The following is a 24,012-nucleotide window of genomic DNA, read 5'->3' as shown; positions in this document are numbered from 1 at the left end:
TTGGAGAAATGTATCCCGCAATAGCTCAAAATAATAGTCACAGTGGTCTAACCTTCTGACAAAAAAAGATTGGAGAAACGTTGTTCAGCAGGCTTTGTCTTAGGACGGCAAACCGCCTAAAGAAAAAAAGACAGACAGACAGACGAAACAGACAATCAAACTGGACAGACTAGATAGGTAGACAAGTAGACTGGACAGACTGGATGCACAGATGGACTGAACAACAGAACAGGCTGGACAGACAGACAGACAAAAAGATAGACGAACAGACGAGGCAGACAAACTAACTGGACAGATAGACAGATGTCTGAACAGAATGGATTGACAGACAGACTGGATAAGCAGACAGACAGACTGGACAAACAGATGGATTGAATAAAAGGACAGACTGGACAAATCGGCTGAACCGACACACAGGAAAGGCTTGACAGATAGGCTGATTAGATAGGCTTGATGGAGAGACGGACAGACAGACTGGACTGACAAGCAGGCTGGGCAAATTGGACAGAAAGACAGACTGAGTAGACAGACTGAGTAGACAGACAGCTGGAGTAATAGACAGACAGGCAGGTTTGATACACAAACAGATAGACAGACTGAATAAACCGACAGACTGGACAGACAGATAGACAAACAGGCAGGCTGAACAGATAGCCAGACCGGCTGGACAGTGAGACAGACTGGATAGACAGACTAGACAGACAGACAGACAGACTGGTCAGAAGAACAGACAGACAAGCTGGACAGACAGGCAGACCGAGAGGCTGGACAGACAGATAGACTTGTTAGATAGTCAGACTGGATAGATAGACAGACTGGATAGATAGACAGACTGGATAGATAGACAGACTAGATAGATAGACAGACTGGATAGATAGACAGACTGGATAGATAGACAGACTGGATAGATAGACAGACTGAATAGATAGACAGACTGGATAGATAGACAGACTGGATAGATAGACAGACTGGACAGATAGACAGACTGGACAGATAGACAGACTAGCACGAAGGACAGGCTGGACAGACAGACAGGCAAACAGACAGGCAAACAGACAGGCCGGACAGACAGCCAGACAGACTGGACAAATCGGCTGAACCGACACATAGAAAGGCTGGACAGATAGGCTGAACAGACAGGCTTGATGGAGAGACGGATAGACCGACTGGACGGAAAGCAGGCTGGGCAGATTGGACAGAAAGACAGACTGAGTAGACAGACAGGTTGGAGTAACAGACAGACAGGCTGGACAGACAGATAGACAAACAGGCAGGCTGGACAGATAGACTTACTGGATAGACAGACTGGACAGAAGGTCAGGCTGGATAGACAGACAGACAGGCTGGACAGAGAGGCAGAAAACAGGCTGGACCGGAAAGACAGGCTGGACAGATAGACAAAAAGACAGGCAGGAAAACGGACAGGTCGGATAGACAGACTGGACAGATAGACAGACTATAGAGACGTACGGATTGGACAGATAGACAGACTTGACAGGCAAATAGGTAGGTTTAACAAATCGTGGTTACCATTTTCATGCGCCTACCTCAGTAATTTTTCAACGGAATTGAGATATTTGTATAATCGATAACTGATAAAGAAGGGTTCAATCTCAAAGACGTTTATAGCCCATTTCTTTTACTATTGTTATATTCAAGTTTTCTATTCAATGATACATACATTACGTTATTTGCTTATTTTGATTTATTTATTTAGATTATTTTAGATTATTTAGATTTTATTTTAGATTATTTTAGATTTAGCTTTTTGACTGCATAGCTGTTTTGGTGTTCATGGAAGTAATCAGCTGCGTATAGGTAATGTCAGCACAGAGGATGAGCAGTAAAGTAGCCGTATGTTTCGCCAAAGTAGTTTTTAAGTAGCATTAAAGGTGACTTAAATGCTTACTGATTTGCATTTGACATTCAACAGTGACACAGTCGAAATTCATGTGTCTGCGCCACACTCGTCTTTCAGTTTACCTACAAGTTTTAAACATAGCACGCTTTTTACGCTTCAGTGTTCATTCTTTATGTCCGTAAAGAGCATCTGGGAAGATATGTGTTCAATATGACACTAATTTTATGCGAGTTTGCAAACTACGGGACTTTCTCTGACTACGTAATCCGTAGTAGTCCCTATTTTTAGCTACAACTCGTCGTTTGACTTTGCAGCCTGCGCTGTTTGGGCATATCGTAAGCATGCCAAGGCATGTAAATCCCTCGTCTATATAAAATCCTTCCCTTTCAGTTTCGCCACAGCACCAACACCAGTAGCATTCCTACGCACGTTTCCTGTCAACTACCATGCACTTCATTTAAAAAAAAAACAGAATACCAGTCTCAATCCATCAGCTTCTCTCTTATTTATTTAATTGACCTGATGAACCTCCCAGTTGGCCTCGAAGTATGACATTAATCTGACAAGCTAGCGGTCGCGTGTCGAATCTGGGTTGGAAGAGGTTGTTGGATCGTAGCACTAGCCCGGCAATTATCCTGTACTCTAACACTAACTTACTGTAAAGTCTGGTAACTAAAAATCAGAAGGTTGAAATTCCGACAGCGGAATGTTAGCAACTGCGGTTTTACTGTTGTTCAAAATGCGTTCAATTTACTTACATCTTTATTTATTTTAAAGCAGCATACGATACAGTCGATCGAGACCAGCATAAGGAAGGTAACGCAAGAATACGATTTTCCAGATAAACTAACGCGTCTGATTAGAGCTAGATTGCATCGAGTGATTTGTTTCGCGAGCACCCCGGGGACTCGAGTCCCTTCGAGACGTGGCGAGGGTTGAGACAAAGTGGCGGCTGAGTGCTTTTTTTAAAATTGCTCTTGGAGGGGTGATCCGACGAGCGAGCCATTTAGCACTTTAGCCACAAGCAACGCACCTGTTGCACCTTACATCGACACTCAAGTGTATCGAGACCAAGCAAACGGCAGCGGTCAGGATACGGAGGTTACTGTAAGTTAACTGGATCACGCCCAGGCAGACTCCGTAGAACCAATCGTATAAACCTTCTCTGAACTCGTGCGGTGTCCAAATTAGGCATGCGTTTTCGAGAAACGTACGGACTAACGCGCAATACAGTTCTATAAAACCATGCGGATCATTGAAATCTCGTCCAATTTTTAAGAAAAATTCTAGCTGATGGGTTTGTTTTGAAATTATCATTGTACGATGCCGATCAAACGCCATTTTCGGGTCTAGTGTGACACCAAGATCGTTAACGCAATCGACGCTTTTTTATATCTGATCATCAATTCTATAGTCGAATACGATCGGCAATTTAATACGATGAAAAATGTCTTTACCTCACATTTATAATAAGCAAAAGTGGGGTTCTTGGGCCTTGAGGTACACCAGATTTATTTGTGAACGGTGACGCTGACTATAACTTAGACTCAGGTTTCACAGCAACTATACATTTAATTGTAGTTCAATGATGATATACCATAAAATCTAAGGTGAATTTCGCGAGATTTCGTTGAAGATCAGTAAATAAGAAATCTCGCACAGCATTATTGCAGATTGATATCGTAGCTAGGAACGTTGCGACGCCAGAGGCAATCTACGCCAGACTGAAACTGGAGTCTAGGAGAATTATTTAAGTCTGCTTAATCAATGTTTTATCAAATAACTTTTCACTGGTAAGGCCAATTCTAATAAAATTTAGCAGATATGTTCACAGCTTTAAGGCCTCTTGTTTGATACTAAGATGATTGAAATCTGCTTAATTATCTGGTTAAAATCGTTATAAATATTTGCAAATTTTATTATGCTGAACACGACTGCTCATAACTTTCAAATTAAACATTCAATCAAAAAACAAATCAATAGTGATCTATGAGGCTATATTACCTACCAAATGAGACTAATAGTGCATAAATCGGTTTGGCCGTCTCTGAGAAACGTTCGACTACTTGACACCTTGGAAAGCACATTTTTAAGCATAACTTTTGAACCACTTGATTGTTTTCAATAAAACTCTCCCAGTATTCGCAGTAGCAAGAGCTTTCATTTGATACTAAAATTATTGAAATCGGTTGATCGGTTCCGGAGAAAACCATGTCACCTAATTTTTACATTTTTGCTTATAACTTTTAAACAAAATGTCGGACCGCAAAACAATTCAATAGTGATCTACAAGGCGATAACACCTTTCAAATAAGCCACACACACAAACACACACACACACAAGTTCATAAACTACGCCGGTGTGCACAATTTAATAAAACTCAGAACCTGTGATTGTAGGATAATTTTGAAAATTTCCTGATCGTAGTTAATGCACCGATAACTGATGATCCATGGAACCAGCCTTTAGACACAGCTGAGTTAACCTCTCTTCACAGTAGCACAATATCGAATGCAGAGTATTGTTTTATGCAGTTTCTGTAACTGTAGAAGCAAAAAGGTTCCATTTTTAATTTCTGTCCCAACGTTGTGCTCTTTTGTATACTTTTTTGTTACAGTATCGCATTACTTTTATATATCTTTTTATTCCGTTATTGCTTGTCAGTTTTTTGTTATTTTGTACTTTTTGATTGATTATTGATTATTCATTTCCTATTTTGTGAGCCAAAATTCATGGTGATCTTTTTACCACTTTTCTTAACAAAATATTCAAATAATGTTCAGGTCTAGTGTATGGCCAAGAATGTCTTCTCCGTTCGATTCGAATACAACCATATAGGTATTTTTTTAAACCAATGAAAGTACTACAATCCCGTATGTACCCGATCCCCGAGACTACAGTTGTCCTAATCGGCAGTGAGAGCATCGGCAACTACTCGGAACGAGTATAATACTTTCATTAACCAACTAACAAGTGTCATCATGCGAGCGTAGCTCCTTTCCTAGCAAACTCTTGACAAGCTGAAAATTTCCCATGACGGTAGGCGGAATCCTGGCTATATTGTGGACTCCGGTACCAGAGCCACAACGGAGCGAGAACAGCATCATGTTTGACTTATATGATTATATCAACAGATTTATTGCTTTCAGCTCGTTATACCTATTAGAGGAGTCATCATACACACATACACACACAGCCATACCACTTTTCGCTTGTTGTTCTAGCTTGTACACCAAATAAGGCACTGTTCTTTTGCTATCGCACCGTACGAACACTACGTCTCGGTGGGACAGGATGAGAAACCCTTCGACTCCATCATTTTCATTAGATCCCTTTCCAGACCAGACCGTACCGCGAACGGAACACACACACACACACACAACCCGTTCTGGTAGGGGATGTAAAACACGCTCGGTTAAATCACGAAGCAAATCTAGTTAAATTGGACTAAATTTTTTATCATCGCCCGATGCCTCCGTCTGCCCGCCAGGCCGAGCAATGTTTAAGCTTCATGCTGTTCCATTCTGCTGTTCCTCACCACACCGAGTGTCTGATGCTTCTTGCTGGAGTCCTCATCCTTGGCCCCGTATGCGCTGTTGCTACACCATCGTCTTTCGTAGACGGTGTGCATCTACATTATTTATAACGAAACGAAAGCTGCTACAATCCGAGCTCCCATGCGGAGCACCGGCAGCATTCGAAGCACCGGTAAATGAGATTTTCCTGTGCCTCGTTTTGTTTTGCCCTTTCCGTTCAGTACTCTCGGCCTGTCATGCGGGAAACGTTATTTTTAGGTGTTCGGAGAAGGCCCCTATACAGTAGGGTGGTATTTTCCCGGGAGGAAGCGTAAGCACGTCCTTCAAAAACCGTTGGGACAGTAGCGTAACTGGAATCTCGGACTCTTAGTGTGTCCTCACTTCTGATTTCTCATGTCAGTTTTCTTTTCTTCTCTGTTTTCTTGCCCACTTACAGAGGAAATCACCACGTCATTCAACCAGTACGGGGCGCTCGTCGTCGACTGGCCGCACAAGGCCGAGTCCAAGTCGTATTTTCCACCGAAAGGATACGCATTCCTGCTCTTCCAGGTAAGTTTTGCCTGTCGGTTGTCGACAAACTAGAGAAAGCCACACACTAGATTTATATAAAGCGGAAATTAAGTCACACACATAGAATACGGTTCGGTTTGATTTCAAGCTGTCACGAGGTCTGTATAAATAAGATAATCTTATCTATCTTATTTATATAGACATCGTGGCAGCTTGAAAGCTAAGTTATCTGATAGTTCCTTTCCTTCTATTATTTTGCTTTTGAATAGCTTCGAATTATTAGGGTTTATTATTGCATTGCATTGCTGAGAAAATCCTAAATTGTCTATTGGAATTAGTTCGAGACAGAATCGAAAGGTAGGGAACCGTCAGGTTCATTACGTAAATGCGTAACCATTAATATATACCTTATTCAAATAGTTGATATACTCCTTCTGTCGTCTTCAAGATCTACAGCCGGCCTTACCCGTTAGAGGGTTGATATACGAGCTTATCTGCAAAATCAAATAAGCTAAAACACATATCAGATTGTTGATTTGACATCATCGCCGCTACCTCAATGTTTATTCGATTTTGTCGACGTTTTTCAGCGAAATAATTGTAAAAATTTAAATACCAGTTGGTTCGGATGTTTCGAGCTACTACTGGGCTTCGCTCATCATCTGCGGACCACTATTTTCGTCCATTAGGTTCTACATACTTGGATGCTGGATAAACCAAGTAGAACCTAATGCAAGAAAAAGTTGTCCGCAGAAGATGAGCGAAGACCAGTAGTAGCTCGAAACATCCGAACCAACTGGTATTTAAATTTTAATACCGTCATCCGGGGATACTTGCAACACCGGGGTTACTTGCAACACTTTGGCGCATCGCGCTTCTGACAGCTCTAACGCATTTGTTTGTTCACATAACCATTTGTACCCAATGCCATTTTAAAGAAGGGATGTTTACCTATTGTTTAGTTAAGTTTAATCCATTACATCATTGTTTTGCTTGTTTTTATACGATTGGAAAGCAATTTCACTTTCAGAGTAGGAAAAATGGATGTGCAAAGTTGCGTCAGTTCATTGACATGGAATTAATTTTTATTGTTTGGTTCCTGTACACAATAAGTGCATCATATAAGCATCATAAATCAAAAGTACTCACCACTATACAAGTTTTGGCTATTTACACTTGGACCTAAACGGTATACTTCGAAAGTTATACTAAGTCAAAGTTCAAAAGTGTTGCAAGTATCCCCGGATGACGGTATTTGTTTCGCCGGAAAACGTCCAGAAAATCGAACAAACACATATCAGATTATGTACCGACATATCAGAGTATCCTGCACCACCATTGAAACACACATTTGTAGACAAAATTTGAACCACATCAACGATCCTCAAAAAACTTAGCGTAGATCTTCAGAACTTCAATAATAAGTTTCAATTTGCCAACAAAAACGTTTTATGGTTTTAGTCGTCTTCATCTTAGCTTCGACAATATTTTCACATTTTTGCTTGCGAAAGCCCCATTTTCAAGTTAACTTTTGTATAAAACTAATAATTAGATAGGATGAAACTTTTGGGACTGCTACCGAATGGCAGCACCACAAATGGCCGAAATCCAAATGGCCGAATTTCAACAACAGTCACAGAAGGCCGAAATTCCGTTTGACCGAATCACGAATGATCGAATTGCGAAAGGCCGAATTTTTCCAGAATGCCTAAATAACTGTTCAATAAAAACTACGAATTGGCAAGCAGTTATCAAATAACTATAATCAAATAAAAAGCAAACTAAGCAACACAATTATTTACTATAGAAAATAGATGATCTTTCTTCCCTTAAGCGCAACCCGATCAGGAGGACCTAACAAAATTATAACAGATCTTGTTATTTTGTTATCAAATTTTCTAACAACAGTTATTAATTTGATATATTTGATCATATTATAACAACCGTTGGTATAAATTAGCCTCCGTAAGTGGTTAAAATATCGCAAATTATAACTAAACTACATCTAATTATTACCTGATATATTAGCAAGTATTAGTAACTGTGAAGTGACGTATTTAATATACTTTTAAAATGATGATGGTAATTAAAATAAGTTTTTCAAGTAACATTTTGTTTTAAAAGTAATTTACAAGTAACATATTTTGTTATTAAAGCGATTTGTGTCATTCTTAGTGGTGGAATCTATATTGCTCTTTCATAACTCAATGTGCTACATGTATCTGAATCTGTTACAAACTTGAATTTGCTAATGCTTAATTAGTTTACTTTAGATTTGTAACATAATATGTTAAAAATATCAAAATGTGTTATAAAACAGATATAATCTTGTTATGACCTCCTGTTCGGGAACCGATTTAGATTTTTGTAATGTGCCCAGTAAATGAACTTTATGTGCCATACAGTTATCATTTCTGTGTGTGCGAAAAATTTGTACATCCTATTCATATACGTATATAGTAATTTTTCCTCCCAGTTAGCTCCGAAGTATGACGCTGGCCTACTAAGTCAGTCGTCGTATGTTCGAAGCTCGGCTGGGAGAGTCCATAGGATCGTAGCAACTGGCCCTGCAATTGTCCTGCACTCTAACAACTGGTTGCGAAGTCTGTCGTATAAAAACAGAAGGACAAGTTTCGATTACGAAATCTAGCACCTAGGCTTTGCTTTGCTTTTATATAGTAATGTTTATGTGTACTTCTGGGTGGATTGTGTTTATATATGGAACATAATGATCATATGGATTTTCATATGGAAAGTTACCATTAGCTATGTGTAGCATATTATGACTGTAGCAAATCTTTCCTAGATGCATTATCCTAGGTTTGCTTACTAGTAGGAGTTATCTCTTAGTTCAGTCCGAACAAGTGGTAGCGAGTAAGGACAGCATGTACCCAACGTTTGTGTTGTTGAAATTCAGCCTAAAATGGCGTTCGACAATTCGTGTTTCGGCCTTTTGTGATTCGGCCATTAGATATATTATGCTATTCGTTATTTCAGCCATTTGTGTTTCGGCCATTCATAGGTAATGCGACTTTAGCATGTATGCTTTTGTATGTATGGGTGTTGTATGGATAGTGATAGCAAATCACGTTGTGTATGTTAGCATGGACAGGTATACCCCTTTAGACATACGAACGCTAAACATACGGACGTTAGGCATAAATGCATTAGACGTAATGAACGATCGGCATAATGGATTACACGCATAATGTGCGGAAGGCATAATGTATGGTAGACATAATGGATGTTAGGCATTGTTTAAAAAAGTATTGTAAATTGGGTATGTCGGATTAGCTACGAATGACCGAAACGCAAATGACCGAATCATGAATGACCTAGAGACAGACGGCGGGAATAACAAATGGCAGAATTTATTTATTTATCCCTTCAAGCACTAATCCACACAATTGTGTATTTAGGTGAAAACTTTTTGTAAAAAAAACTTTCTAAAATCGGTCGCGTGACCTAAAAAATTGGAAAGTTGAACAACGTTAGCTGAATTGTTACACTTTATATTCCAGTAGTTTTTTCATAGTAACAATTCTTCGAAAAAATTGCAGAAATCACGCCGTCCTTAAAGGGTTATTTATTTAATACATCTGACAACGTCTTAATGAATTTATAGTCGCATGCAAGGTCCACAAATAAAAAGCTATATTAACACAGTCCTTCATAATCGCTGCGTGAATTTTTCTGTCGGCTCTCCAAACTCAGAAAGTTCTTCAACTCAAGTGAATGACTGAACAATTACAGTGATCCGTTCGTGATATCCAAACGTGGTACGACGAAACTTCCCAAGCAGCACTTGCAACCTCTTCCATGTTGCTATTAAATCTTATTTAAATTGCAAAGAACTTCACCGGTCACAGTATTGAAACACATAACAAATGAGCAACTTTATGTTATTCATACGTTGGATTCAGGTCCTTCAATACTTAAACTGGCTGTCACCAATATATTAGTGTATATCTAGTAACATGAAACTTCATCGCAACATCGTATTATTATAATGTTATTGGTAAACAATATTGTAACATGATGTTACGTCATTGTTGATTCAGGCATATCTTTAAATTAAATGTAAACCAAACAAATACAATAAATATAACATCACATTCCGCCATATTTTATATGAATCGTATTTTTCCATCGTAAACGAAAACTTATTTTGGCTGGTATAATTGTTTAAATTTTAAAATCTATACCAATAAAGAAGGATTTCTGTCTGTCTGTCTGTCTGTCTGTCTGTCTGTCCGTATGTTCCTTATAGAATCGAAAACTATTGCACCAATCAGCATGAAAATATGCATGTAGAGGTTTTTTGGGGCCAGGAAAGGGTTTAGTGATGGTTAGAAACCCCTCCCCCCACTAAGAGGGGGGGCTCCCATACAAATGAAACACAAATTTCTGCATAACTCGACAACTAATCAAGCAAATAGAACAAAATTTGGCATGCGGGTGTTTTCGGTGACAAGAATGTATTCTATGGTAAATTGAGACTCCTCCCCTCTTTATAAGGGGAATTATAACTCCTCTCCTCTTTAAAAGGGGGGGCTTCCATACAAATTTCCTCATAACTCGAGAACTAATCAAGCAAATGGAACCAAATTTGGCATGTGAAGGTTTTCGAGGGCAAGAATATTTTCTACAGTAAATTAGGACCACTCCCCACTTTAAGAGCCCCCCTCTTCCTGTACCAAAGAAACACAATTTTCCTCATAACTCGAGAAGTAATTAATCAGATGGAACCAAATTTGGCATGTGGGTGTTTTTGGAGACAAAAATTTTTTCTATGATGAATTAAGACCCCTCCCCGTTTTAGGAGGAGGGGATCCCATACACATGAAATACAAATTTCCTCATAACTGAAAAACTAATCAAGCAAATGGAACAAAATTTGGCATGTGAAAGTTTTCGAGGGCAAGAATATTTTCTATGGTAAATAAGGACCCCTCCCCACTTTAAGAGGGGGGGCTCCTATACAAACGAAATACAAATTTCTTCATAACTCGAGAACTAATCAAGCAAATGGAACAAAATTTGGCACGTGGGTGTTTTTGGAGACAAAATTTTTTTCTATGATGCATTGGGACCCCTCCCCACTTTAGGAAGGGGGGCTTCTATACAAATGAAATGCAAATTTCCTCATAACTCGAGAATTAATCAAGCAAATGGGACAAAATTTGGCATGTGAAAGTTTTCGAGGGCAAGAATATTTTCTATGGTGAATTAGGACCCCTCCCAACTTTAAGAGGGGGGGCTCCTATACAAACGAAATACAAATTTCCTCATAACTCGAGAACTAATCAAGCAAATGGAACCAAATTTGGCACGTGGGTGTTTTTGGAGACAAAAATTTTTTCTATGATGAATTGGGACCCCTACCCACTTTAGGAGGGGGGGATCCTATACAAATGAAATTCAAATTTCCTCATAACTCGAGAACTAATCAAGCAAATAGAACCAAATTTGGCATGTGGAGGTTTCTGGAGGCAAAAATATTTTCTATGGTGAATTAGGACCCCTCCCAACTTTAAGAGGGGGTGCTTCTACACAAATGAAATACAAATTTCCTCATAATTCGAGAACTAATCAAGCAAATGGAACCATATTTGGCATGTGGGTGTTTTTGTAGGCAAGAATATTTTCTATGGTATATTTTCTATGGATTTCCCCACTTTAAGAGGGGGGGGGGGCTCCTATACAAATGAAAAACAAATTTCCTCATAACTCGAGAACTAATCAAGCAAATGGAACCAAATTTGACATGTAAGTGGTTTTGGACGCAAGATTTTTTTCTATGGTGAATTGAGACCCCACTCTTCTTTAGAAAGCGAGTTATGGCCCATCTCCCCTTTAAGAGGGTGGGCTTCCATACAAATGAAATGCAAATTTCCTCTTATCTCGAGAACTAATCAATCAAATGGAACCAAATTTGGCATGTGGGAGTTTTAGATTGCAGAAATTTTTTCTATGGTGAATTACGACCCCTTCCCCTTTTAAGAGGGGAGCTCCCATACAAATGAAGTTCAAATTTCCTTATAACTTGAGAACTAATCAAGCAAATGGAACCAAATTTGGCATGTGGGAGATTTTGGAGTCTTGAATTTATTTTATGATAGAGATCTTTCACCCCTGTGGTAGGGGGATATGGACTCTCATACAAATAAAACAGAAATTTTTGCGAAACTCGAAAACTAATCGAACTCGAGAAATTCGAGACTCTTCCATAAAACATTAGTCAATACAAGACCACAAAAACTATCTATAGTAACACTAGATCATTCAGGACGAGACGGTCGCGAGTGTTGCCGGTGACCCGCCGTCGGAAACGCCGCCCACTGGGGGGCTTGCAAAACTCGAGATTGTGACAAAGATCATCCGAGATTCATGATTTATGTACAACACAGGTTAATTTGTGGCAATACGAAGTTTGTCGGGTCAGCTAGTTAATAGATAAACAAAGGGTCTAGCCGGTTTTCCATACAAAAAATGCCCCCGTACCTAATTAAATTATGCAATGATTCAAACAAAGTACTTGACCTGAGGAGCATTTTGGCAAATTTTCAGATCATTAGACGCCATCTTGAATCAGTAATGGCGGCTAGAGTGAATTTCATTTTTCGCAGTTTACTCCAAAACCAATTATCATAAAAAATTGAAAAAAATCAGAGATGTTATAGGGGAGAGACGTCTACAGTGAGACACTTTTTTTCCAAAAATTTTAAAAATTTTTTGGTGATAGTTACCAACGAGGTCTTCAATCCATTTGAAAGGTATATCTTTCTAGTTGTCTGAAAAAAAGTTTCAGCCCTTTTGATTAAAAGATAAAATAGTTGCAAACGTAAATGTGAAGGTGTGTTTTTGGCTCACTGTTCCCCAGTAGGTGGGAAGAGTGAGACAACGAGTATTGAATACTGAGACACATATTAGAATTAAACCTAAACCATATTTTTTGTTTACAAAGAATAGTTTAGAGATCGTACTGTTTATTTTGTGCATAAAGGATACATTATTGTTGCGCATTATTGAAAATTCCGATTTTTCTCACATCTACATTTATATTCATATAAAGGTCAAATCCTGGTTATCTGACCTTCAATTTACACTTCAGAACTCATTTACAATCAATTTATATGGATTGAGTTACAATTCAACTGAAAAAATTTTTTTTGAAAATTATCCACATCTGTTTGACTCACTGTTCCCAATAGGAATGTTTTATAAGAAATAGTGAAATAGTGGTGTTAGCAAACAATTCGATGGTCTTATATTTATTATTTTTATCTCTCATTCCTATGAGATGCCATGTAGTAAATTTAATTTGGATTAGTTATGCGATTTGCCGTTAAAAATCACCTGAAAATGTTCGCAATAAAATTTACTTTGACCCCCCCAAAAACGACTTTTGTTGAAAAATATACTAAAAAATTAACAAATTTTTCTCAAACTGTATTATGTGATATAGATTCATAAACTTTACTTTACAGGAAAATATCATGGATCTTGTATGTTTTATGGCGAAGTTATTCCCGATGTCTCACTGTTCCTGTTGTCTCACTGTTGACTACTCTCCCCTACTCTCCGCAGGACACATTTTCATTGATTTTTTGGAAATTTTCCGATGCGAATATCACAGTAAAAAAATGGAAAAAGTTTTCAAGAGCATTTTTTTCAGTGTTCCAAAGATGGCGCCGCTTATTTTTTTCTATCAAAAAATTGTTCAATCAAATGTATAAATAATAGGTTTTTTTTTAATTTTTTTTGAAAATGTGGATGGCGGTCAAATTTTCTTTTGAAAAGTTCAATATTAAAATTGCTCTTATATGTAGTTCAGGAATACGTCAATATGTTACTAAACCAACACACTGCTTACACTATTGGTAATTTATGATGGCTGGCAGTGCTTTTGAAATAAGAATTGTGTTTGTATTTGAAATTTCATGTAACTTTTACAATTTCACAGTAAAAATAATTGAAAAAATTACAAAAATATTAATGAACTTCTTTCAGTGTTTCAAACATGGCGCCGCAGATTTTTTCATCAATAGATTACGAAATCGATTGTGAGAATTATATATTTTTCGATTTTTATTGTAAAATAAATAATAACTTGAAAGATTATATATTCTAAACTTTTAGCGAGCATGCGAGTACTGTAGTATATCAGTGTCCATTTGCAAATTCGCAATGTTTCTTAATGCTCTAATAACCATTTGAATGTAGTGCGTGTTGATGTTTGGTGCAACAGTACCCGCCCAGTAAATTTTCAGGTACGATACGGGTCTAACAAGTCAGTCGTCGTATGTTCGAATCTCGGCTGGGCGGTGCTGTGCAGTGCAGGGCAGTGAGTATAACATTTTTTTCAAATTTTTATGATAATTGGTTTCGGAGTAAACTACGAAAAATGAAATTCCGTCTAGCCGCCATTACTGATACAAGATGGCGTCTAATGACCTGAAAATTTGCCAAAATGCTCCTCAGGTCAAGTCAAGTTTGAATTATTGCATAATTTAATTAGGTCCGGGGGCATTTTTTGTATGGAAAACCGGCTAGACCATTTCACACGGCGTATGAAATAATACAATGCAAAATTGTTTTGCGTTTTGGATATCCATGTAAATACTTTTTGTCTTGGAGATCAGAAAGCAAATTTGTTTCCCGCTAAACACAATTCGCGATTCCGAAGTTGCTCATAATTGTTGGGTTTTTGTGCGAGAAAATAAGAGTAGGAAGTATTTTTGTTTTCCTGCAAGTTTTGACAACGCGGCATAGGATTTCGTGTGAGTGCGAACAGGCCTAAAATCTCTTTTAATATCATAGGCGCGAATAGCTGCTTGTGTTTAGATAACGCGTATTGATGTTCCATGAAACATCTGTGTAACAATTGGTGTTCCGGCAACACTGGATAATGCAGCGATGCACTTACTATTGGTGCACTCCTGTCAAAGGGTACCTAGCAGCCATACTGAAATCGAGATTGAACGAAGCAGAAGTACCTCGTGTTAAATTTAGTTGAATTTGTTAAATTTATTACCAAGTAAGATATTTTCTGAATTATTTCTTTTCTTTAAAACATCAATCTATATTATATATTCTACAATTACTATAATTATAATTAAACATATAGCTGCTACGCGGGCTTTACGTGAATATTGCTTAACCTATTGAAAGGAAAATTTATAAACTAAAGAAGACTAACGTAAGTCGCTTATAATTGTTAATATGAATAAGTTCTCAATAAATTCATTTTATAGCTTTGAGCTTCGCCAAGTAAAGGTTGCTCCAAAGGACTTCTTATTTCGTAACAATTGGTTGCACATAAGCTCCACCTCTTGCGCTTTTTCAGTCACATAATAGTTCAATAGAGGTAATGGATACGAATTTCTATCATATTTGAATGTTTCAATTATAGTTGCGTAACCCTTCATGCAACAAATGGTGCTGCTTGGGTTGGCATGCAACAACACTGTAGTTCGTAAAGATCTTTGCGAAACACGAAAATAGACTTTTGCGAGTAACGTCGGTGAATCGATGTCGTTGTTTCAAATTTTTGCCACTAGCGTTGTCTGCTGAACTTTGCGGCACCGTTCCAGGTTGTCTAAACCAAGTAAACGGTAACGTGCTGGTTACGGTGGAATTATGTCAGGATCGCGCCAAGACAAATCCCCTGGAGCTACAGGGTTGAACCTTCTGTGGATGCATTAGATTCTTAAGGTCCACGTGAGCTGATGAGGTAGCCAAATTGCACTTAAATTTTCAGTCTACCCTGAAGGTACTGACTAATGCGCAATAAGCAGTGAAGGTCCTTTGCAGCGATTTTAAGCAAAGAAGGTCCTTTGAATTTCTTTCAATTTGTGCAATGAATACCGAGATGCTTTGGAAATAACATTAGAACGGTGAACGGATTGCCGAATCACAAATGGCCGAAATACGAATAGCCGAATGTTATATTCGGCCAAAAATGTTCGGTAGGTTTACCGACTGCGAGTATTATATTTATAAGTAGAAGTATAAGTATTTATATACGATTATATCCGATTAAGCGCGACTTGCTTCGTATTGCTGTACAAGTTTGTGCTGAAAATCGTATGTATGTCAGTTATTATTATTATTTACGATAAAAAAAACAACTTGGGCCCACTTTATCAAGCTTTAGTTACGAACTCGAATTTGTTAAGAGATAATTACGATAATTTTCGTACGTTGATATACAACTTGGTGCTAGCTGAGAGCTTAGCCACCTTGACGACATTGACCTTTTTATCAATATTAGTCGAGAAAATAGCCTTCGGAGAGATTCAGCCAAGAAAGTTTCGGCCTTTTATAATTCGGTCTTCTGTGACAGTTGTTAAAATTCGGCTATTTGCCTTTCAGCCATTCGGTACCAGCCCCCTTATCATGAACGCCATACTTGTTTTCTTCATTATTTGACATTTTTCTAAAATGCACAAAAATATCCTTTATTATTTTGATGATGGCCTTAAAAATCTTATTTTTATCAATATTATTCGAGAAAATTGTTTTCGGCGAAATTCAACCAAGAGGGATTCGGTCTTTCATGTTTCGGTCTTTTGTGATTCGACCAAGTAAGGGTTCAACCTTTCGTAATTCGGCCAAATAGAATTTCGGCCTTCTGTGACAGTTATTCAAATTCGGCCATTTGGATATCGGCTATCTGTTATTCGGCCATTCGGTACCAGCCCGGTGAGTCGTTGCGAGGGCTAGGAAATACTAACAAGAGTCGGTAGACCTACGAACGCGAATAAACCTAAAAAGGTCGGATTTCTGCGGGGGGTTCCCCCTCAGTGGCCGGAATTTCTGAAGGTAATTCCTGGGTAACACTCACGACCTGTGGTCATCTCACCCTAAACTGTTTATTAAAAGTTATAAAATATTTTTTGCTGAATTATGCGCAAAGGTCGTTATGCCAAATGTTTTTCTAGCAAATGGTCCCTTATGCCAATGTTTTATGACAAACGGCGTTATGCCAAACAGCATTTTTGATTATTTTTGATGAAATAAAAATTCTAACTATGGTCATCAAACCAGGTACCTCTTATTCCTTTCAGCGTTCTCTGCCTATTCTCAACAGAAGATTTAACAAATCGTAAATCGTAATATTGCGGTGAGTTAACGTTCAAATGAAATAATTTTTTGTTAAGTGGGCGGCACCAGTTCTCATTGCATTGTGAAGGAGCGATGATTGGCTGAAGTGCCTACCCGTAAAAAAATAACATAACACGAACCATAACACGAAGATAAAAATTATTGTTACAGTAGGATACAAAATAGAGTAAAAACAATAAAATTTGTTGTCAGAAAAGATAACCAAACCATCAAACTTATTGCTGTCCACCATAACTTTCATGGTTTTGATAGATTCAACCATATAAATTGCGGATTGTTTAGTATCTTAACAATAAACAAATCTATTTTTTCGCGAACAAAAGTTTTCATTTATAGTAAAAGTTATCGTTTATGGTAATTTTTTGAGGCGAAAAAACAAAATATAATTTAAAAAGGCAGTAAATTTGTAAAACAAGAAACAAAAACATAAATAAAATTTGATTTTCATACACTTTTACAGTAAATTTACCATAAGTTTCATTTTCCACAATAAAAAGTACAAAATTTAATGTAAATTTTTTTTTCGGATATTCATAGAAAAGCGAAGTTTTGTAAATTATGCCTACCTGATGGACGGTGCCTATTATCCATTATATCTACGGTCATTATGCGTATCATCCATTATGCCTGTCGTAGGGTTGTTGATATTATATCGATATTTGATATTATCGATTTTCCGTCATCAAAAAATATCGATATTTGAGGGTGATATTGAAATGACCGATATTATCAATATTTTGATATTTATGGCCGATATCGGCCACGATTTTTTTTATACGGACTATCAGTAACTTCACAGTTGTACCTTTGGAGTGATTTTATTTTAAACTTATTGTGCACTCCAAAGAATCTGTTTTACAATCCTTGCTCCGCCAGCTAAATTAAATAAGCAAATAACTCGATCGGAAATATTTTATTCTGTCCAGTTTAATGTTCATTTTAATAGAGAATAAGGATGTTTGGTGCTGATCCGCACGCCACGAGATCTAGTAAGGAAATATCATTGCATGAGAGATAACAAAAACATTTCCTATTTTGTCATCTATAAGTTCATCAAGCATCATGATTATATGCTCCATGCAGAGTTAAAGTGCGAATTCATGTTAAAGGGTTTAAGGGCCTTTGGCACTTTATTCCTTGGATAATAACGAAAAAGCTCGAAGAATGCATCAAGATGATAAAATCAATGACGAACTGACATGACACTTAGAAGAAAATCCTTTAAAAACCATCGTCCTGCACATTTTGCTTGCACACTAGCACCCTCTGATGCATGTTGCGGAGTAGCTTGCATTTGCAGGGTTTTATGCTGTAGGGTTTTGTACATTTGAATCGTTTTATACTGAAAACACAAAGCAACACTCGCGCACCGCGGTGTGGCCATGTTGCGAAACATGCTTTTTTGAAAAATGAGTGGTTTTTGATTGGACGATGGAATTATCACGAGTGTCTCGGCTGTTTGTCTGTGATAAAAAATGTTAAATCGCGCCTTTTCAAGCAGTTAAGCAATTTTTCGCAATATCGATAAAAAATATCGATATGCGATCCGAATATCGGTGTCAATATCATCGCGAATCCAAATATCGATATTACTAATATCGATGTGATTTTTTAAATATCAACCCTAGCCTGTCGACCATTATGCCTAAAGTCCATTATGGCTAATCTTCGTAAGCCTATTCTGCCCATGGATGCATAGTCGACGTAACGACTAGCACCATGATTGTTGAGAAAACGCATTTTTATCGTGAAAAACGTTTAAAGCCATATAATCTTTGCTATAAACTTTTCCAATCGAATAATCTGTCAATTTAGTAGAGTTTATTAATAATACAGGACTGATGGGGTTTTATGATTCATTCCTCATTTATTGTGTTTAAAACATGCGAACACCAGTTTATGTGGATAAACAGACTATTTTTTTGAACGATTATTCCCATAACTTGGCGTAGAGCTACAAAAACAAACAGGTTACTATGCTGATTGATTATGCGGGGAATTACGTCAACCATTAGTGTAAATTCCGTCCTCGATCTTCGCGCACTGGTTCAATTGTCCTTTCTTTCTTAACCTGGCCGATTTGCACAGGTTGCCACGGTTCGCGCGCGTATAGAAAATTGTGCCCTACAAATGGGAATTTTCTTTGAAAGCACAAGAACAGGCCAGTAAATGCCAAAATGTATGTTTATTGCGACAAATAAATCTGGCCGTATATTTGCGGCTGGTTTGTTCGAGTACTTATAGGTAACTAAACTTCTTTACGCTATCTGCTATCAGAGCTATCAGATTTAGGTATCTACTATTCTGGTTCTCCGAACGTTGGGGAGAATGACCGTATATTAATCAATTTATGAGATTACGATCGACAACCTGCGAGAGTAAGTTACATTCTCGCGATCATCAGTTAAGCTGATGATCGTTGCAGAGTGGGTTCAATGATGCTAAATGTATGGCCAAAAATAACATAAAAGATTTTACAATTAGCATTACGTGAAACCAATAGCAGAGTAACTCAATTTTTCTAAATTTCTCGAATATTTTCGAGCAAACAGATGCTGTTTGAGTATTGGGCATATGAACAACATGGTTAAGAGTGCGTAAGACCGAAAAAGTACATTTTGGACATTTTGGTTTTTACGTCCATGGGCAGTATTATTCGTATGTCTAGCGTCATGCGTCCGCTTGGACCTATTAATTTGGCCTAGCAATGGGCGTTTCAAATTTTACATAAAAATGCATAAAGGTGCGCTTAGATTGGTAACATGTAGCATGCACCTTTGTCCAAACTATTGCCCGATGTTCTCGAGCAACTATGGCAACGTATGACAAATGTTCTGGTGGCGACAGAAACAACATTGAGCAACAACTAGCAACATGTTTCATACCCAAGGAATTCAAAAATCACGAACGCACAACAGACACAGATATTGCCCTGCATTGCACGAAAATTGGGACAACCAAGATATCGTAGCTATTTAACATGGATACAAATGTTTCGTGACAATGCTGTTGCTTGCGAAAGAAACACACTGTTGTATGCAATATGCAAAAAAATGTTATACGTTATTGTACGCAACAAAAGCAATTCTAATCATGCAACACTGGGGCGGCAGCGGAAATGTCTGGCAGTAACCAAGGCAACGTTGGTAGCTTACTAGTGGTAAGCATTGTAGGCCAGATTTTGGGTCAAAGCAAGCTAGTCTTTCTTTTGAGTTTCTTGCTATTTGCCCCTTTTGTTCAAGTTACTGATAAAGTATTGTCTTTAGTCTTGCCGACTTGCGACAAACGCATATTTTATTATATAACTGCAACACCAAATCAAGCGCTTGTGAGCGCGAGTGTGTATCAAAGTATATTCCGAAAGTTATCCTGCTCGCTGCTGTTAGACAACATTTGTTTGTCCTATTATTTTGTTGTAATACATTCTGGTTGCTACGTCTGTTTGTTTTATAGGCAGGGAATAACCGGGTTATCGCTCTTCCATTTTCTCGGTTAGTTCTGCGTATAAACATTGATATGCTGCAAAAAAAAGTCCAGTTTAAATACACTTTAATTGAACAACAAAAACTATTTCCCTGCGTTCGAAAATCTAAAGCCACAGAACAAATCACGAAATGCGAAAGTTCTGCAATTCATATTTTCATTTAAATATGCCATATTTCTCTCAACTAATTGATCGTGCCATTCTTCTTAATTAAACATTAATGTTTGTCTTCGAATAAGGCACACTCAATTTCACTTTTAACCTAATTTTTCGGCCGGCACCATTTTCTCTACCCTCATTGTGTGCGCAGCCAATCAATAGTGGTCTTTTATTACAGAAGCATAGAAAGCTATTTTGCATTTTGCACGAAGAAAACGACTAAATTAATCTGCCCGACCCCCCTCGCCGCTCCTCCATATATTCAGTTCCATATCCATTCCATTGTCGAGCGCGAGCCTCTGGCCTACGGTAACGTTTCGATAGACAACGCATGCATACTTCACCGTGCCGCCGGCCGCGCCGGGTTGAGGAGGAAGTCCCTCGTTCACCTGAGGGTTTCCAACCGAAGAACAGTGAAAAGCGGTATAAAACAATAAAAGTGCTCATGCTTTTGTACTCGAACCGGATGCGACCGACCGGGAGAGGACAAAGGAGCAGCACGAACGGATTGATTCGGGTTAAATTGCCAGTCCGTGCAGTTTTATTGTTCTACCATTTCGATTTTTGTGCAATTTGCGAGCCTCTTCCGGTCTAGTGGAAAGCATGCCGTTCCGCAACCCTGGAAGGGTCACCGGTTCTGGGCGTACAAGTTTTCATTCGGTAATCCAATATCAAGCAAAACTTCCGCTTTGTATTTCCTGCCTTCGTTCGGTTGGGCTATCGGTTTAGTTGGCGAAGCTGCGGGGCCGTCATCTGTCCAGAGTGCTGCGAACGGAACCAATGGGCTAGAAATTTATCCTATTGTTCCAATGTTTGGCCACCTGTAAGTTCTTGAAGTTAATTTACTGACAGTTTCCCTGACTTTTGTCGCCTCTTGTTGTTTTTTTTTTCATTCAGGGAAATATGGAACACCAACCAAGAGAGTAGGGGTTGGTGGACTGTTATTGTCATTACAAATGGATACGTGCGGTATATTTATTACAGTAACAACCGTAACCCAACCCTTCGGTATGCTTTTACAGCTAAGCTTCGCTCAACTTTGCAAACAATGTTGTTGGCAGCGATAAAGACAACCATCGATGCAGTTTCCGACCGTTTTTTTTCGCCCTCTGGGACGATGCAGGTTGTGTTTATTGGTAGTGTTCGCTTCCGGTGTAATATTTTACAGCATCGTTACAGTCTGTCGAAGTTGAGCATCTCGTTTTTACAACATGCCGGGATCAAGGTGTGTATAACTTAGAACAAAGAAGCGAACTGATCGTGAAATATTAGAATCTCACAAAAAAGTTTACGGGGGCTGATGGTATCTGTTAAGTTTTCTTCCCTCTCTCTTTCATTCCTTTTTTTGTCATAAAGTTTTGACAACTTTATCCGAAGAAAAACTTTACTTTGCAGATTGCAGCATATTGGTTGACTCTCCCCTGTATGAATTTGATAACAAAATTGCAAGCTACTAAAGAGCTCCGTCAGATTTCAATCGTTATGAATGAACCGGAACTAGATAATTCGTTTTCTATGAATCCTACAAAATACTCAACCTAAACTGCCACTGAAACGATTATTCCATGACGAAAACATTTAGCAGATTCCCCGATTTCAACATAAATGCAAACATTACACAATAATTCCATGAAATGAACGCCCCATACTTTTGGCAAATCTTTTTCACTATTCAAACAACAAAAAAGCGAAAAAAATGCAACGCAGTATTTTTGAACAATTCAAATGGCATGGCTGAAAGTTTTTCTTTTTTTTTTTTTGCTTGAAGAAAACAAGCGAAAGAACATTTTTGCAAGCTTCCTCTTCTGATCACAGCAACAACGAAAGCCGTAATACTTATGGCGATGTTGAAAGTTTCTGAACGCCGAGCTGGAGCTGTGCTTTACCTGCTGACAGGACAGGAAAAAAATGGAAAACTCAACGATGATGCAATTTTCCACCACATACATAACAATTGCATTAGAACTTATTGTCTGACAAACAGTGTGTAGTATGTAGTAGCGAGGCAACAACGGTGTCGAGTTGGAAGCAAAAGTTCACTTATTTCTGTACATACTCTTGGAAATACTTGCCATAGTTGTGTCGAGGAGCCGAGCCGAGTGAAAGGTTCCGAACTTGGTGCCTGAAGAGGTAAACTTTGTCATTCAACACCTGCCTCACTGGAAAAAGGAAATTGGTTGCATGTTGAGCGGCACCACAGCCATGACAGTTGTTGAAACAAACGAATTCCGTTTTGCCCACAAACTCACCGCTTCTTGTATTGAATTTTAATCACACTTTATGGCCTCTTTTTTCCCCATCTCATCCCTGCAGGAAGAGCGCGGCGTTCAGAAGCTGATCGAAACGTGCCACCCGGAGGACGACAAGCTCTACATAACGGTATCTTCGCCGACCATCAAGAACAAGGCAGTACAGATTCGCCCCTGGCGGCTGGCCGATGCTGACTACGTGCTGGACGCCTCGATGCCGCTGGACCCACGCAAAACCGTTTTTGTCGGCGGTGTTCCGAGACCGCTAAAAGCATGTAAGTTTTCTTAGTACACTGCTACGGTGGTGGGATAGAAGGTGGATCAAAGCGTGTAACGTTTCTTGTTTTCGCTTGTAGATGAGCTTGCCACGATAATGGATCGGCTGTACGGAGGCGTCTGCTACGCCGGCATCGACACTGATCCGGAGCTGAAGTATCCGAAGGTGAGTCTGTTTGATAGATGAGCATTAAATGTGGGAAATTCTGTTAGTCGTCATACCATCAAATGTGCAGTTTTTAAAACATCAAATTATTTTCCGCAGTAAAGTTCAAAGCAGGAAAAACTTTTCGAAATTTTTTAAATATTCGAACGGTTTCCTCTATGCCCGTAATATGTACAATCCTCAATACAGAACAAAAGACTAACTGATATTACCCCTTGAAAAAACACCAACAAAGAGTCGAAACGTCGGGAAAACATCAAACTTCAGTCTTGATAAATTTCTTCGAAGACTGCTCTGCCAAATATTAACAGCATCAAATTGTAAAAGCAACTTTTAGACTTATAAACTTTTGAAAGTTCAGATCTTTAAACTTTTATACATCTAGGCTTTTAGACACCTTTTATGTTTTGAGACCTCTAGATTTGCTAGATATTAAGACGTCTTGACTTTTATATCTTTAGACTTACTGCACTTTGATTTTTGGACCTCTTGACTTTTAGACTTCTACACTTTTAGACCTCTAAACATTTATATCTAGACTTGGATTTCTGGATTTTAGACTTCTAAACTTTGGACCTCTAGATTTTCAGACCTTTAGATTTAGACTTCTTGCCTTCTTACCTCTAGACTTAGACATCTT

The 24,012-nt window shown here is 38.3% G+C and overlaps 1 protein-coding gene across 1 annotated transcript in view; it reads left to right on the top strand.

Moving 5' to 3' along the window:
* LOC128732596 (translational regulator orb2) overlaps nucleotides 1–24,012 on the top strand; it is a 414,401-nt gene that overhangs the window by 381,082 nt on the left and 9,307 nt on the right. The window contains exons 5-7 of the mRNA XM_053825875.1: nucleotides 5,835–5,947; nucleotides 22,995–23,205; nucleotides 23,287–23,372. Of these exons, the coding sequence (XP_053681850.1) occupies nucleotides 5,835–5,947; nucleotides 22,995–23,205; nucleotides 23,287–23,372 (410 nt within the window). The remainder of the gene's footprint in view (nucleotides 1–5,834; nucleotides 5,948–22,994; nucleotides 23,206–23,286; nucleotides 23,373–24,012) is intronic.

This window comes from Sabethes cyaneus, chromosome 1 (assembly GCF_943734655.1).
Source record: "Sabethes cyaneus chromosome 1, idSabCyanKW18_F2, whole genome shotgun sequence".
Classification (NCBI taxonomy): Eukaryota; Metazoa; Arthropoda; class Insecta; order Diptera; family Culicidae; genus Sabethes; species Sabethes cyaneus.
This window is presented reverse-complemented; position numbering and strand designations above follow the sequence as displayed.